Source organism: Cervus elaphus, chromosome 29 (assembly GCF_910594005.1).
Source record: "Cervus elaphus chromosome 29, mCerEla1.1, whole genome shotgun sequence".
NCBI lineage: Eukaryota > Metazoa > Chordata > Mammalia > Artiodactyla > Cervidae > Cervus > Cervus elaphus.
This window is the reverse complement of record NC_057843.1, coordinates 10012957-10029649: the sequence shown is the minus strand read 5'-3', so window position 1 is coordinate 10029649 and position 16693 is coordinate 10012957. Positions and strand designations below refer to the sequence as shown.

The 16693-nt window shown below is 42.0% G+C and overlaps 1 protein-coding gene across 2 annotated transcripts in view; it reads right to left on the bottom strand.

Moving 5' to 3' along the window:
* KIF13B (kinesin family member 13B) overlaps nt 1-16693 on the bottom strand; it is a 204145-nt gene that overhangs the window by 132807 nt on the left and 54645 nt on the right. For both annotated transcript variants that reach the window (XM_043891130.1, XM_043891131.1), the window contains exon 3: nt 3863-3875. In XM_043891130.1, the coding sequence (XP_043747065.1) occupies nt 3863-3875 (13 nt within the window). The remainder of the gene's footprint in view (nt 1-3862; nt 3876-16693) is intronic.

Here is a 16693-nt window from a genome sequence, read left to right as displayed (position 1 = left end):
CATGGATGAATTTCTCAGGTCCTTAACCACACATCAGGGTCCCCTCTAGTCTGCAAGGGCTGCACCTCCGAGGACCTGGGTCTGATCTCAAGGCCCAGTAAACACACTAACTCAGCCCCAGGCTTCTGCAAGTCCTCAAAGTGACATATGTTGTTTTTGAATACAAGGAAATGATTTTTAATATTTTTAAATATGTTATCTGTCCCTGCTCTGAGTTTGGAGTTGGCAGAAGAATGTTTCTGTGTGAACTCACAAGGCTGTCTGGACCCTATCTAAGAGTTAAGTTTTTAAAATAAGGAAATTAGATTAGGTTGGTAAATGAAGTATGCATGCCTATATCCACCTCCACCTGAAATTAATTCAAAATGATGGAGGGAGTGAGGGAAAGAGCCAAAAAGGGAAAGAAAGGAGGCAAGGAGAGCAAGTTTTTGAAAGTCAGATTGCTTGCCGATACGTGGGCCAGAAATTGAGAAACCCTGAAAAACAGCTGCAATGAGACGGATGGAGGATAGAGTGGGGTGGGGATCATAGGAGAGCACAGGGCAAAGAGGTGCAGGAGGAGATGGCTGCAAAGCTGAGAGCAGCCCGGGAGGATGCCAGGGGCAAGTTACATGAGTGGTCAGGGCCCCGGGGGCAACCAACTATATGGCTGGCTAGAAACACTTTCAACGCAAGGAAGGATCAGAACACCCACATCTGCGCAAAACAGTGACACCAGACATTTGTTCCCTGGGGTGGGACAGTGATGCCAAAGCAAGGATAAAAAGGGTTACGGAAGTTCAGGATCTGACAACACCCCCAAAGAGGTGGGAGGCCTGGAGCCCAGCAACTACCACCCAGCCTCAGCACTGTGTCATACATTACTAATCCTCAACATTTCCCCAGAGCTAACCATGTGTCTATCAGCAGTCGAGGCTCCCTATGTTAGCAATTCCCCAACAGGGAGAGGAGTACATCAAGGCTGTATATTGTCACCCTGCTAATTTAACTTATATGTAGAGTACATCATGTGAAATGCCGGGCTGGATGAAGCACAAGCTGGAATCAAGATTGCCAGGAGAAACATCAACAAGCTCAGATAGAGATGATACAACCCCACTGACAGAAAATGAAGAGGAACTAAAGAGTTTCTTGATAAGGGTGAAAGAGGAGTGTGAAAAAGCTGGTTTAAAAACTCAACATTCAAAAAAACTAAGATCATGGCATCCGATCCCATGACTTCATGGCAAATAGATGGGGAAAAAGTGGAAACAGTGACAGTTTCTATTTTCTTGGGCTCCAAAATCACTGCAGATGGTGACTGCAGCCATAAAATCAAAAGATGCTTCCTCCTTGGAAGAAAAGCTATGACAAACCCAGCATATTAAAACACAGAGACATCACTTTGCCAACAAAGGTCCGTATAGTCAAAGCTATAGTTTTCCCAGTGGTCATGTATGGATGTGAGAGTTGGACCATAAAGAAGGCAGAGCACTGAAGAACGGATACTTTCAAACTGTGGTGCTGGAAAAGATTCCTGAGAGTCCCTTGGACTGCAAGGAGATAAACTTGTCAATCCTAAAGGAAATCAACCCTGACTATTCACTGGAAGGACTGATGCTGAAGCTGAAGCTCCAATCCTTTGGTCACCTGATGAGAAGAGCTGACTCACTGGAAAAGACCTTGATGCTGGGAAAGACTGAGGGCAGGAGAACTGAGATGGTTGGATGCCATCACTGATTCAATCGAAACGAGTCTGAGCAAACCCTGGGAGACAGTGGACGACAGAGAAGCCTGGCATGCTGCAGTCCATGGGGTCACAGAGTCAGAGACGATTTAGCAACTGAACAACAACAACAGAGAGAGGAAAGAAAGAAGAAGGAAGATGGTCCCAAAGGACCGTGGATCAAAACTTCCGGTGGGAGTTGCGTTTCAAAGAACCTCTGTCAGCAGGGTGAGATTAAATACAATGTGAAGCTCAGATTAAGTTTTTTCTGCTCCAGCTTTCAGCTCTCATGTCTTATCACTTTTTTTATTCTGCTCTTACCAAGGTTAAGTAGAGACCATCCCAAGTCTTTGCTTGCTTATAAGCTTAGCTCACACTTGAACCATCCGAGGGCACTTCTCAGAGATCAGGCTCTACGTTGCTCTCTTCTCCCTATTACTACAGGTTTTTCTTTTCTTTTTTTAAATTTATGGATTTCTTTAACAAGTCTTACTCTAAATTCGAGTAGAGAAGTAACAGCAACAGCTGATACTACACGGGAGGCCCTAGGATACAAAGAAGTCAAGGACTGGTGGCTAACAGGTGTGGGGGAGCTGGCAGCTGAACTCAGCCTTGGAGCCCATGTCTGCTCCCCACCTGGGCTTCCCAGGCGGCGCTAGCAGTAAAGAACCCACCTGCAGGAGACTTCAGAACCACGGGTTCGACCCCTGGGTTGGGAAAATCCCCTGGAGGAGAGCATGACAACCCACTCCAGCATTCTTGCCTGGAGAATTCCATGGACAGAGGAGCCTGGAGGGCAACAGTCCATAAGGTCACAAAGAGTCGGACACAACTGAGCGACTTAGGACACACGCTTCTCCCCACCAGGCCCTTCATCACAGAGTGGCTGAGCTCTCCTCCTCAGTAACAGGAAGGCACCAGAGCCTGGTACAAAGGTGGGAGCTAGGAATGCTAAGGTCTTGTTTACTAACAACACTGAATGGTCCTCTTTAAATTTCAGCTGTTTTGTAAATTACAGGTATCTTCCAGCCATGAATTTCCTAAAGCAAACAGGCCCCTCTTTTTTCCCCTAAATATATATTTGTCCTTATTTTTTTAAAAAATTTCTTCTCAAGTAACAGAGAAGAAACACACATTGATTATAGCAAGGCAAATAACACAGAAGCATAAAGAATAAAGGACTCCCATTCACCAAGCATATTTCTCCTTAGAGGGAACCACTGTTAAGAATGTAGTGTTGGCCCTTCCACATCTTTTACATTAACAGATTTTCTCTAAACGGTAAGATAGAGTTGAATTAAATAAAACATGAATATTTTTAAAACTGTCACGTGATGTTTCTTCACATCATTACTGCAATATCCAGCCTCTGCTCCATCAGAAAATAAGAAAACAAAGATAATCCAGCCATCTTTTCACACAAAAGATAAAACTGATCAAATTAGTTCTATTACATATAAAGAAGTCAAGTGCCATATTAAACTTTTTTGTTTACTCATTCAGAGTCCCAATAGCCAAGTCTATACATACTTCAGCAAAAGTAATATTGAAAGAAATTACTGTTTCACCACAGATTCTAAAACAAAACTCCAATTAGATAAAAATATAAATTTCCTGGAAAGTTCCCAAGAATGATCAATACAAAACACAGTCCTTGTCCCTACTCTGGTACAACTGCATTCCTAAGGGACACAGGAACCAAAGTTTCTTGAGAATCTGGGCTCAAAGCTAGGATGAAAGTACATTTCCCTGAGGAAGCTGTGGGCCAGGGCAGGTTTCTGTTGGCCTGAGACCGTGTCCCCGGCTGTCCCAGGAGCACCATGGATGAGTCTGCCTAGTATTGGTTCTGACCGCAGTTTGGAACGAGAAGTTCCCAGCCAATCTGTGGTGACCATCAGGGCATAAAAGGAATCTGTGTTGTAGTTGCCAGGAGACTGGCCAGAGTTGGTCAAAGTACAAAAACAGCTTTTCCATAAACCTCCAGTGCTTCTTACGCCAATAAATGGCTTTGGATTTATGAATAGGCTGACGGCTTGCATTATTTTTTTATTTTAAAAGTGACAGAGAGTATTTTTATTTTTCAGAAGAAAATACCAGTACAAAAAAATACACACATACAACTTGAACAAGCATCTCGTAATAAACCAAATCTCTTACCTTTGGTTGGCTTCTGAGTTCCCAAAAGAGGTGTCATCATTGACATGAAAGAAAAGAGTTTAAAAATATTTTTTTGGTTAGAAGGTGCCTTTTGAAGGGTAAAATGATAATAAATATTTACATGATATTTATTAAGAACACAAAATATTAACTTTGAAATCAAACAGCAACTTGAAAGGAAGGATAATTAATGTCTACTAACTAGTAAGATAGAATGCTAATTATAGAGAACTAACTTGTATCTTTCAGGTAGAAGAAAGATTGTCTGAGCACTAGATAATTTTTAAAGTCCTAATATTTCTGCCTTCTACATTTTGCTTATCCTTGTCTATGATTTGTAAATATAAAAATATTCTTCTTAGCATCTAATTTCACTTCCAAGTAGTTTCCTTTGCTCTGATAAAGCAGCAGCTTACTCTCTCTCTATAGAGGATCTTCTACAAAAAAAGTTCTGTTCTAAGGAAAAAAGGTTAAAGGAACAACTAATTTTTTGCTAGTGAGTGACTGCTAACTGAATTACTCACTTATTACTTATTCCTCCATGCTGACTCAGGTGCCTCCAAACTCCCTTCCTCTGAAAAGGCCACTGGCTTACATGGCCTTCGAGTATAAGAATATAACGTAATCCAGTGTAATTCTGAGATAGTTAAACTCAGAGAAGGGCTTCCCTGGTGGCTCAGTGGTAAAGAACCCAGCTGCCACCGTGCAAGATACAGGAGACTCAGGTTCCATCCCCGGGTGCGGAAGGTCCTCTGGAGAAGGAAACGGCAACCCACTCCAGTATTCTTGCCTGGGAAATCCCATGGACAGAGGAGCCTGGTGGGCTGCAGTCCATGGGGTCACAGAAAAGTTGGACACAACTTAGAGACTAAACAACAACAACAAACTTAGAGGAAAGCTGTAAGAAAGACACAAAGAGCTCCACGCACCTGAGCTCCCCATTAACACAGTCACAGCTGCTATGGCATTGTCCCCCTCCCTCTCTCCCCTCTTGTTCACACACACACACACACACACACACACACACACACACACACACACCCTGAGAGTGAGTTACAGACATGCATTGTCCCCCTCCCTCTCTCCCCTCTTGTACACACACACACACACACACACACACACACACACACACACACACACACACACACACACACACACACACACACACGCCCTGAGAGTGAGTTACAGACATGCATTGTCCCCCTCCCTCTCTCCCCTCTTGTACACACACACACACACACACACACACACACACACACACACACACACACACACACACACACACACACACACACACACACACACACCCTGAGAGTGAGTTACAGACATGCCCCTTCAGCCCTAGACACTTCCATGTTAACTCATAAAATCAATGATGTTCACTCCACAACCACAGGAATAACTGGTCTTTCAGAGGATCAAAAAGGCAAGTCAGACCTGCAGCTTGAAAGAAAATGGTGCATGGAAACGCTTCCCTTCAATTGTTTGGATATCTTGTGCCTTTTCGCATAAGATTTTCTTTTAAATTTAATATTCATTTGTATGGAAAGATTTCAGGTCTGAACACTAAAACGCCAAGGAAAGCAGCAAATGAGTGACCCTTGTCTAACAGATTTTGGAGTAACAGTCAATATTGTTATGACTATTGTGTGACTAGCACATAATAGAAAATAATTTCTCTGGGATGAGAGATATGGGGAAACTTCCCAACAAAAAGACTTGGGAAACACCAGCAGAGGTGACTGACATATGCTACCACCTTTTTGTAGGTCTTTATAAGCAAAGCAGAATCTCATCAATTTCAGAAGGCCCAGTTATAAACCCAGTTGGAGGTAAGAACAGAACCAGCATATATGAGATGCCTATGTGAGGTCAGGTATCGGGTTGACTCAAAAGTTCCTTTGGGAAAACCCAAAGGAACTTCTGGGCCAACCCAATATACTGCAAGCTACTTCACTGAATCATCACAGTAACTTTGAAAGGTGCTATTATCATTCCAGTTTTACTGATGAGAAACTGGAGGCTCAGAAGAGTTAAATGACCTGTCCAAGTCACAATAGTAATCAGTGATAGATCTGGGATTCGAAAGTAGGTCTTCCGATTCCAAGTCCATGTTTTCTTCTTCTGATACACGGGTCAAAACAGCCTCATCAAGTTTCTCCTAGACTTAAGAATCTGTGAGTCATACATTAACAACTGCTCCTGGTAACAGAAACATTTCCCAGTGTATTAACTTCCTCCATTCTAATTATTACCCAATAAAAGGCCACCATGCGGTGCTTATGCCAGTGTAAGTTTACTTATTCATTATATTTATAAAAGCTCCAGACAACCTTTGCTAGGAGGAAAAATAAGATGTTCAGTGTGATATTTCCATTTTAGGTAAAATATTTTTATACAAATACCAGCTCTTCCTAAAAGACAATTGACAAATACGAAATTCGACAATATATGACACACAGCAGAAGAATCTGTGGGACTAACCTGAATCCAGAACATGATAATAAAAACAGAAACAAACCAGTAAATTAATTACAGAGCTAAGTTTCCAGCTATGGCTCCTGATGGCTACAAGAGCATTGCTCAAATAACCTGGAGTCACTGGAAACCCAAAGATGTAATTACAGCTCTGTACAAAAATAAATAAGTAAATTAATTAATTAAACAGAACCTTTCAACTTGTAGCTGCAATCCGATAAGGCAATGCCTCCCTACTTCAAAATCCCTTATTTAGAAACCTCAGCTATCCAGATTACAGTGGAGATTTAGAGGAAGCAAAGAAAACCAGTCCCTTGACCAGAAGAGATCGCATAAAGTAGAAGGATGAGAGTCTGAATTTCTGAGCTTCTGTTGTTGTTAAACTCATTTTGAACTTTCACACTTACAAAAAGTTCCAAAAACAATACAAAGAACTCCTGTGTACTCTTCACCCTATCACCCAAATGATAACATCTTATTAAAACTGCAGTTACAGTGATCAAAAGCAGGTTATTAACCATCAACACAAGATTTATGAAATAATCTAGAGCAAGCCTTATATAAATTTCTTCCCAACTGCCCTCACTGATGTCCTTTTTCTGGTGCGGGATCACACATTCATGGAGTTGCCATGCCTCCTCCAACTGGGGGTGGTGTGTCTCTCATAACCCGGACACCTGAAGGGTACTAGGCAGTTATTCTGTAGAACGTGCTCACTACAGGTCTGCCTAATGCTTCCTCCAGACTAAATTCAGGTTAGGCATTGTGGCAGGCACCACAGAAGCCCTTCTAAGTACATCAATAACAGAAGGCCATCACTATGGAGGACAGCATGGAGGTTCCTTAAAAAACTAAAATATGATCCAGCAATCCCACTCCTGGGCATATAACCAGACAAGACAAAAACTCTAATTTGAAAAGATACATGCACCCCAGTGTTCCCAGCAGCACTATTTCCAATAGCCAACATATGGAAGCAACCTAAAGGTCCATCAACAGATGAATGGATAAAGAAGATGTGGTACATATATACAATGGCATATTACTCAGCCATCAAAAAGAACTAAATAATGCCATGTGCAGCAACATGGATGGGCCTGGAGACTCTCACACTAGGTGAACCAAGTCAGAAAGAGAAAGACAAATATCATATGGTATCACTAATATGTGGAATGTTTAAAAATGACACAAATGAATGTATTTACAAAACAGAAATAGACTCACAGGCACAGATAACAAACTGTGGTTACCAAAAGTGAAGAGGGGTGTACAAATAGGAAATCTGGGATTAACAAATAAACACTGCTAAATCGCTTCAGTTGTGTCCGACTCTATGCAACCCTATGGACTATGGCCCACCAGACGACTCTGTCCATGGCATTCTCCAGGCAAGAATACTGCAGTGGGTTGCCACTCCCGTCTCCAACACATATACACTACTGTATACAAAATAAACAACAAGGTCGTACTGTACAGTATAGGGAACTATATTTAGTATCTTGTTAATAGCCTATAATGGAAAAGAATCACTTGGCCGTACACCTGAAATATTGTAAATCAACATTTCAATTTTTAAAAAATACCAGAAGGCACATGATGATATCCAGATTTCACTACTGATGATGGTAACTCTGATCATGTTACAGTTGTATCCACCTTTCCACTGTAACATTACTAGTTTTCCCACTGTAGCTTTTTTCAGTGTCCATTGATGAATCTTGCATATAATGACTGTTCCCCAAATGCGGTCTAGTCACTAAGATGTTAACAGCCCAGGTGAAGCAACATACACAGATATGGTTTTTAGAAAGAGGGTGGCTCGGGAAACAGCAAATGATTTGATTATATATTTTGGATAGAACTGTTTCTATGAATAAGCCACTCACCTCCTTCTTTTTACTGGCCTGGGTTAGGGGCTTATGCCCACTTTTCTTTTTAATAATAAAGTACACCATAAAATTAAACTGAATTATAGTCCTAATCTTAGACTGCCACAGTAGAAGAAGAAACTTAGTGATGATTTTATATAAATTTAGAAATTTTTATTAAAACTTCTGACCATGACAAAAATAAATTTTGAGTCCAAAAATAAGCCACACAGTACTGTGTTATGTGTAAAACAAGCTATACCAGAACGATGAGTTACAAATCAATTACTGCTATCAACTACCAAAATCAAACATGACATCCAGATCTCATCGACTCTATTAATTATAAAGATTTAAGTTTCTGAAACTTCCATAAATTGCGACATCTGGAATCTGTTTTAGTAAGATCCCTCTCCAATCCACTCTATAATGGCTGTGTTACATCACAAAGAGCTTATTCTAATACAGCCATACTACGTAATGATATTGTTTCCTTTCTAGACTTAAACTGGTAGTACCAGCAGCAAACAACAATCTGTGTGACGATCAATCATTTTTCTTTGTTGCCCCTCCCCCACTGTCAGTCTTTTCCACGTCAAGAATAAAGCTGACCTGACAAAAATTCAGACACTGACTAGATTCATAGAGGAAGCTTATCAATCTCTGCTTATCTGGCTAATGTTAAGATGGACAATTAAAAGCCCTAGTCATTGTTTCCTCAAAATCTGGAATACTACAACCAATTGTGAAGAATAAACTTTAAAAGCATCATTGATAAAGTTTTCTGGAGAATAGTATTTGGATGTAGAGGGGTTTAAAAAATGATACCAGTGAAAGGATAAAATCAAAGAACAGAAATACATAGCCTGGACCAGGGAAGACTAAAAGACAGTTTGCCACCTCAGGTAGGATCTAAGGAGAATGTTAAAAACAAAAAAAGGGAGAGCTGTTTAACAGAAGAATAATTAGCACTGGGTTAAGCAGCCAGCTCACTATTAGTGGAGTTATCTGAAGAGAGAACAGGAAAGCATCTGCTGAGGATGTTGAAGAAGGAATGAGAATTACTTGTGCAACTCTGTGTTTACAATGAGAAAGCAAACATCAGGCATTCGACAAGTTATATTTCAGCATTTCTATCAGGGCCACGGTGCAGAGCGCCCGCACATCAGAGCTACAGGTCGACCATCACCTCCCACGCAACTCCCGTAGGAGGTCCCTCCTCCCCAGCGAGCTGGTGTCCTCCTGCATCCCACAAGCCTGCATTCGGGTAAAGCCACGCCCTCTGACAGCTCTATTTGTTCAAGCCCTACTCATGCGGGAAAAGCTCGGATCAAATTCCATCTCCCTCGAGACCCCCTCCACAAGAATCCCAAGCAAAAGTGAGTCTTCCTTCCCCCATTTCTATTAGCAAAAACTCCCTACAGATCACGTATTAGCTATCGATGTCACATGATATAAACTTTCTAATATTAATATAAATGGATTATCTCCCCAACTAGACTACAAGCTTCTGAAGGACAGAGTGTGTCTTCCAGGGTTCATCAGTGTCCAACACAAGGCTTTCTGCTTATTTAGCGAATGTTGTTTACAGTCCCTAGGTGACCTGGCCTCGCCTTCTATCTCAACCATATCTTGGGCCATCTTCCTTTCACCCTCACTGGCCTTTTTCTAATTGGCCCAGTGTACACAGCTTCCTAGTCTACGGGCTTTCACTGGTGGTTTTTTTCCTACCTTGAAATCTTAAGGCTAAACTCATTTGTCATTTCTTAGCTTATTATTTCTCTACATGTATATTTCCTGAACATCCCATCTAAGTCAAGTCACTCATGTTACTCTCAATCACAATACTCCTGATAGAATAAAAACATTTCCACCACCATCCAGGCTCCCTAAAACCATCCCCCAAACAATAAAGGAAACAAGAAACAAATACAAATTCTATCTTCAGTGAAACTAGGAGATAATTACACATGAAACATATTACACAAAGGCAGGAGACACCTTCACTGTAGGCAAGGAAGGGTGAGAAATGAGTGGCGCTGAGCACCCCAGACGGCGGGGAGGGGCGCCTAAGAACAGGAGGCATGTTCACGTCACTACCTCCCATAAACGTCCTCAGAGAGACTTCTTTACATCCAGGGAAAAGACAGTTTTGACAATCCTCTATTAAAATCTTCCACCCACACAAACGATACTTGGTTGAGAACAGAGGGACATTCCAAGAACACAGTCATTGAACCACAACTGGCATATTTCCCAATCACAGAACTTTAGAAAGATGAAACCTCCAGTGAACAAATTCCATAAATTCAAATTACCATATATTGAAATTGCACCAAAGAATACACTATTAAATAATCATTTGCAAATCACCTGCTTCTTCTCATCTGTTAAACACACAAGCAGAGTAAGTTTTAAAACACTGTCCACTTTTACTACAAGAAAGTTTAAAATCTAACCAAAGAATTATACTAATCTTGATTCATTTGGGGGTTTAATAAAATACATTTCACATGCTACGTTAACAGAGAAATACACATTCATTGTAAAAATTAGATGTGAAAATAACATCAAGGTGTACACAGAAATTAGGATAGATTATTAAAGCACTCATTGCAAGAAAATGCTTATAAATTTTTATTTCAGTATTTTTAGTTATCATTGGTTTTCAATTTTATGAGTCTATATTTATTTAGTTTCCCTGAATGGATTGATGTGATTAGATTTCTCTGGAAAAAAAATTTTTTTTTTCTTTTACTGAGTATGAAATTAACTCTCCAGCTCTCTTGCCCTTTCAGACCCAGATCCACACGTCAGGCTCTGAACCTGAGGGCAGACTCAGTGTTCACAGGCAGCACAGCTCACAGCTGTATTGTGCCTAATCCTCACAATACTGACCAAAACCAGAAAATCAGCAGATTTCACATTAGAATCCTCTTGAAAGTTCAGAAGATGTGGAAACGCTAGGCCTAAACGTGCACACGCAGACCCTGGCTAGACCTGCACTGCAGTGCCTTCCACATGGATCTGCTGGTAGGCAGGTGGCTGAGTTTTAAATTCCTGCTATGAAGAAAGCAGAAGAGGGTTTTCTTCACACTCAAAGAAAACAGAGACCTACAAATTCATACCAATAAAGACAATGTTTCCAAATCTAATCCCAAGAACCTAAAATCAAGGGCCACCACAATCTGATGAGGACTACCCTACAGATTCTCCCCACCCTAGTAAAGAATACAGTCCCCTTTAATATCCCAACAAAGAATCCTAAGTATCAAATCCCAAAAAGGAATCCTAAACGCAAATGTCACTTGGAACAGTAATGTCATTAGAATTGTTGCTGTTTAGTCACTAAGTCATGTCCGACTCACTGTGACCCATGGACCGTAGCCAGCCAGGCCCCTCTGTCCATGGGATTTCCCAGGCAAGAATACTGGAGTGGGCTGCCATTCCCTCTCCAGGAGATCTTCTCAAGCCAGGGATCAAACCCACGTCTCCTGCATTGGCAGGTGGATTCTTTACCACTGAGCCATTAGTAGCTATGAAACAGAACTAAAGGTGAAGTTCTTGTCCTCACTATAAGCAGTGGTAGGTCTACAATTCAGACTTGAGTTGGAAAGCCTGGGGGCTTCAAGCGGGGAAGAGCAAACATAAAATACCGGTGCACCTACATTTCTGCATCAAGAACGTTAGGTCCCATCAATACTGTGGTGATGATCCATGATTCAATGTTGATCTGAGGTTCAAGTCAGCCAGTGGGTTGAGAAAAACTAAAATTTCTAGCCCATTACTATAATTCCTCCCCAAACTCACTGCTTAGCAAAGACTTCTTTAACTTCCTTATAGACTTCTTTAACTTCCTCATGTGGAAATTCAATTTCCAAGCATTCTCCAGCTAAATAGTTCACTACTCACAAAGGTCTAAACTGCCTGGTGAACTGAAGCCTGAAGCGTTTACCACTTTCTTGAGGGTATGGTTTTCATCTGTGAAATGTCTCTCCAACCCATCCCCTTTCCTTCTCAAATTCACTCTTTCACTCAGCAATATTTACTGAGTACCTGCTAAAAGCCAGATGCTAATGTGGTGCTAGAGAAACTGCGCTGAACAAAATCCTAAGAGCAGGACTTCCCTGGTAGCCCACTGGTTAAGACTGCACACTGCCGATGTAGGGGGTGCAGGCTCAATCTCTGATTGGGGAACTAAGGTCCACATACAGGAGCCAAGAGGTTTTTTTAAAAATCCTAGGAGCCTTTTCTTTACATCTGTGTTTCTTTTGCTGTCTTACATATAGGGTCATCGTTACCATCTTTCTAAATTCCATACATTTGCGTTAATATACTGTATCGGTGTTTCTCTTTCTGACTTACTTCACTCTGTATAATAGGCTCTGGGACAACCCAGAGGGGAAGAATGGGGAGGGGAGGGGGGGGGGTTCAGGATGCGGGGGGTGATTCGTGTCAATGTATGGCAAAAACCACCACAATACTGTAAAGTAATTAGCCTCCAATTAAAATAAATTATTTTTTTTAATGCTAAGAGCTTCAATTCTTTTACAACAGAATCAATGACTGAATGTGTAGTAAGTGCTATGAAAAAAATAAAGTGAAAAGGGGGGAGAAAGCTGTAAGCAAGAAAAGCTCTTCACAGTATCACCTCTTCCCGCCTGTCCTCCTCCCCCAAGACCTCATGCTTCACACACACATGTACTTGTCGGCCCTGCAGGCGTGGTGACATTTGTACTTTTCGTTACCTGTGTACCTCTCCCACTTTCTGCCCTAGTGATAACCTTCTTGTCCTTCAGAAAACAGTCACCTTCTCTGTCCTCTCTTAGGAACTATCACCTCCCTTAGGCCTTCTTTTCCTTAGCAGGTACTGGAGCTGTGTTGCCTCCTCCTGGACTTTGAGCTCCAGAGCGCACAGGGCAGTTTCACTCTCCTCCATTTCCCCAGCACCTGACGTTAAGTAGGCACTCCACAGTGCCTGCTGGAATTTACCAAGACGTGATGAGCTTGTCTCAACTGCTCAGTAGCTAAGTTAGCTCCTGGTTTACCCTGTCCCAAGCTCTCTGTAACTCCTGACACTCACCCACAAAGTCTTAACTATTAGATACATATAGTAATATAGCTTTTAGACCAGTAATTAGAATACCATTTAGCACCAGATTTCCTGGTGGCTCAGACAGTAAAGAATCTGCCTCCAATGCAGGAGACCGGGGTTCAATCCTGGGTCGGGAAGATCCCTGGAGAAGGGAATGGCAACCCACTCCAGTATTCTTGCCTGGAGAATCCCACAGACAGAGGAGCCTGGTGGGCTATATACCCCATGGGGTCACAAAGAGTCACACACAACTGAGCGACTAACATACACATACACAGCAACTATTCAGAATATACTTGAAATGTATATACTTGAAAATATACTTGAAAACATACTTGAAAAATGCTTCTAGAAACAGACCAAAACAGAAGCCAAGCTTCTCTCCACAGATGAGACTAGGGCCTACAGACCTAATACTGTAACTGTAATGTAAGGTTATGAGGGCTGCCAGGTGGCTCCATTTGTTGTGATCTACACAAAGGCTTTGGCATAGTCAATAAAGCAGAGATAGATGTTTTTCTGGAACTCTCTTGCTTTTTCAGTGATCCAACGGATGTTGGCAATGTGATCTCTGATTCCTCTGCCTTTTCTAAATCCAGCTTGAACATTTGGAAGTTCATGGTTCATGTACTATTGAAGCCTAACTTGGGAGAATTTTGAGCATTACTTTACTAGAGTGTGAGATGAGTGCAATTGTGCAGTAGTGTGAACATTCTTTGGCATTGCCTTTCTTTGGGATTGGAATGAAAATTGACCTTTTCCAGTCCTGTGGACACTGCTGAGTGTTCCAAATTTGCTGGCATATTGAGTGCAGCACTTTCACAGCATCATCTTTCAGGATCTGAAACAGCTCAACTGGAATTCCATCATCTCCACTAGCTTTGTTCGTAGTGATGCTTCCTAAGGCCCACTTGACCTCCCATTCCAGGATGTCTGGCTCTAGGTGAGTGATCACACCATCGTGATTATCAACCCTAAATATTCATTGAAAGGACTGATGCTGAAGCTTCAGTACTTTGGCCACCTGATGTGACGAGCCAACCCATTGGAAAAGATCCTGAGGCTGGGAAAGATTGAAGGTAGGAGGAGAAGGGGACGACAGAGGATGAGATGATTGGATGGCATCACAGACTCCATGGACGTGAACTTGGGCAAAGTCCAGGAGATGGTGAGGGACAGGGAAGCTTGGTGTGCTGCAGTTCATGGGGTCAAGAAGAGTCGAACATGACTTGGCAACTGAACAACAATAGATGAAACCCCAAGTGGGATATAATATAACTCGAAAGACACCCTATGTCACTTCTGTTCCCTTCCAGCTCATCAACAAGATGCGGTACAAGCTTTGGGCAGGTATCGAGGTGATGAGCCTCATGTCTGCTCTGTGTCTTAGCTGGTGGAGCCGAAAAGGATCCAGGGTCAGCACTGAAAGGATCATTGACCTGCCCTGTGAGAGCCAGGAAGCAGTGGGGTCAGGATTTGGACCAAGGAAGGAATAAGAAGTGTAATTAAGACACAAGAGTAAAAAAAAAAAAAAAAAAAGACACAAGTGTATTATATATTTGAAATCTGCTAAAAGGATAGATATTACAAGTTCTCATCTCACACACACACAAAATTGTAACAGTGTGGTGATGGATGTAGTTTTAACGACTTACTGTGGTTATCAATTTGCAATATATACAAACATCAAATCATGATGAAACTTAATATAATGTTCTGAAACTTAATATAAAGTAAAAATCAATTACATCTCAATTTTTAAAAAGAGGAGTAATGTGCTTCCCAGTAGGCACAGTAGTAAAGAATCCACCTGCCCATGTAGGAGACACAAGAGATTCGAGTTTGATCCCTGAGTCAGAAATGGCAAACCACTCCAGTATTCTTGGCTGGGAAATCCCATGGACAGAGGAGGCTACAATCCATGGGATCCCAAGAGTCAGACATGACTTAGCTACTAAACAACTGAGAACTGAAAAGGAAACATTTGGTCTTAAGATATTTATTAAAATGGATCCCTGAGACTTTTTCTTACACTGATGATTCAAAATAAAATAATGTGAGTGACCTTTTTCCTTGTCCTCAGTCGTGTCTTTGCGATGCCATGGACTGTAGCCCACCAGGCTCCTCTGTCCTTGGAATTCTCCAGGCAAGAATACTGGAGTGGGTAGCCATTCCTTTCTCCAGGGAATCTTCCTGACCCAGGAATTGAACCCAGGTCTCCTGCATTGCAGTCGGACTCCTTCCCATCTGAGCCACCAAGCTGTCTGCTATAGGATCAGTGCTCAATGTAAGTCCAAAACTCTAGCTATGACAGAGTTCTAACTGGCTCTAGCTTTCATTCTCATAAACAAGAAAACTGCACAAAAGACATGAAGCAAATGTTTTCAGACAATGGATAAGAGGCAGTGTGGGGGAGTAACTCAGAGAGAAAGAAAGCAAGTGAACTGGGCCCTACAACTGCCCAGGCTTCCCACCTACAGATGCTAGGGACACCAAGAGGAAACCAAGGCAGGACACGGTGGCCTGAGCGGAGATGGTGGAGACTGAAGAGCTGAGGCAGTGGGGATTTGCTGGCCAGAGAAAAGGAAGCAACCCAGAGGAAGAATTCTAGGAATCTGCAAGGAGTTTCCTTCCACGTTTGACTCAGTGCTAAACGGCACATGCAGAAGGTAAGGCCCCAAAAGGCCATAAAAACCAGCCAGGAAAGAACTACTGTGGCAGAAGTGGCTGTACACTGAACAGTTTTCAGGGTTCAGACAAGAGGTACAACCAGCCACAATGGAAAGATCTTCTTGAACACCAGGAGGCATTGGTTTAGAGCCCAGAAATTTCATGGTTGAGGAGTAGTGCTACACTTGCCCTACAATAAAGGCTCTTCTGGCCCCAATCTAACAAAGCTCAACAAGTCAAGATCCAACTGATCCAGGAGTAAATAACTCACAAGGAGCTTCCAAGGTCTCGCTCACACCAATAATAAGTGGGGCAATACCCTCATTCAATTTGGACTATTCAGACATGGAATCATGTAGACACAAGCTTAACACAGAGTTTTTTCTCAAGGAAACGATAACTGAGCACCAAGCCCTACATTAAGTACTTCATTTTCATCACAGCAATCCTATGAAATATCCTCATGTTACATCTGAGTTACTTAGCATTCAGAAATTAACACAGCTGGTGGAAGTGGAATTAAGATTCAAACTGGTGTCTGCCTGCTTCAAAGCCCCCATTCAAGCTGCTGCTGGTGGCAAATTCAAGGCGCTCAGCCAGCCACTTTCCCAGGTCAAACACATGGTGAACATCACTAACGAACCACAACACTCCTGTTCTTCATTAAAAGAAACTGCATCCGGGGCGCCCTCGGAGGGGAGTGCTGAAAGCATTAAATAT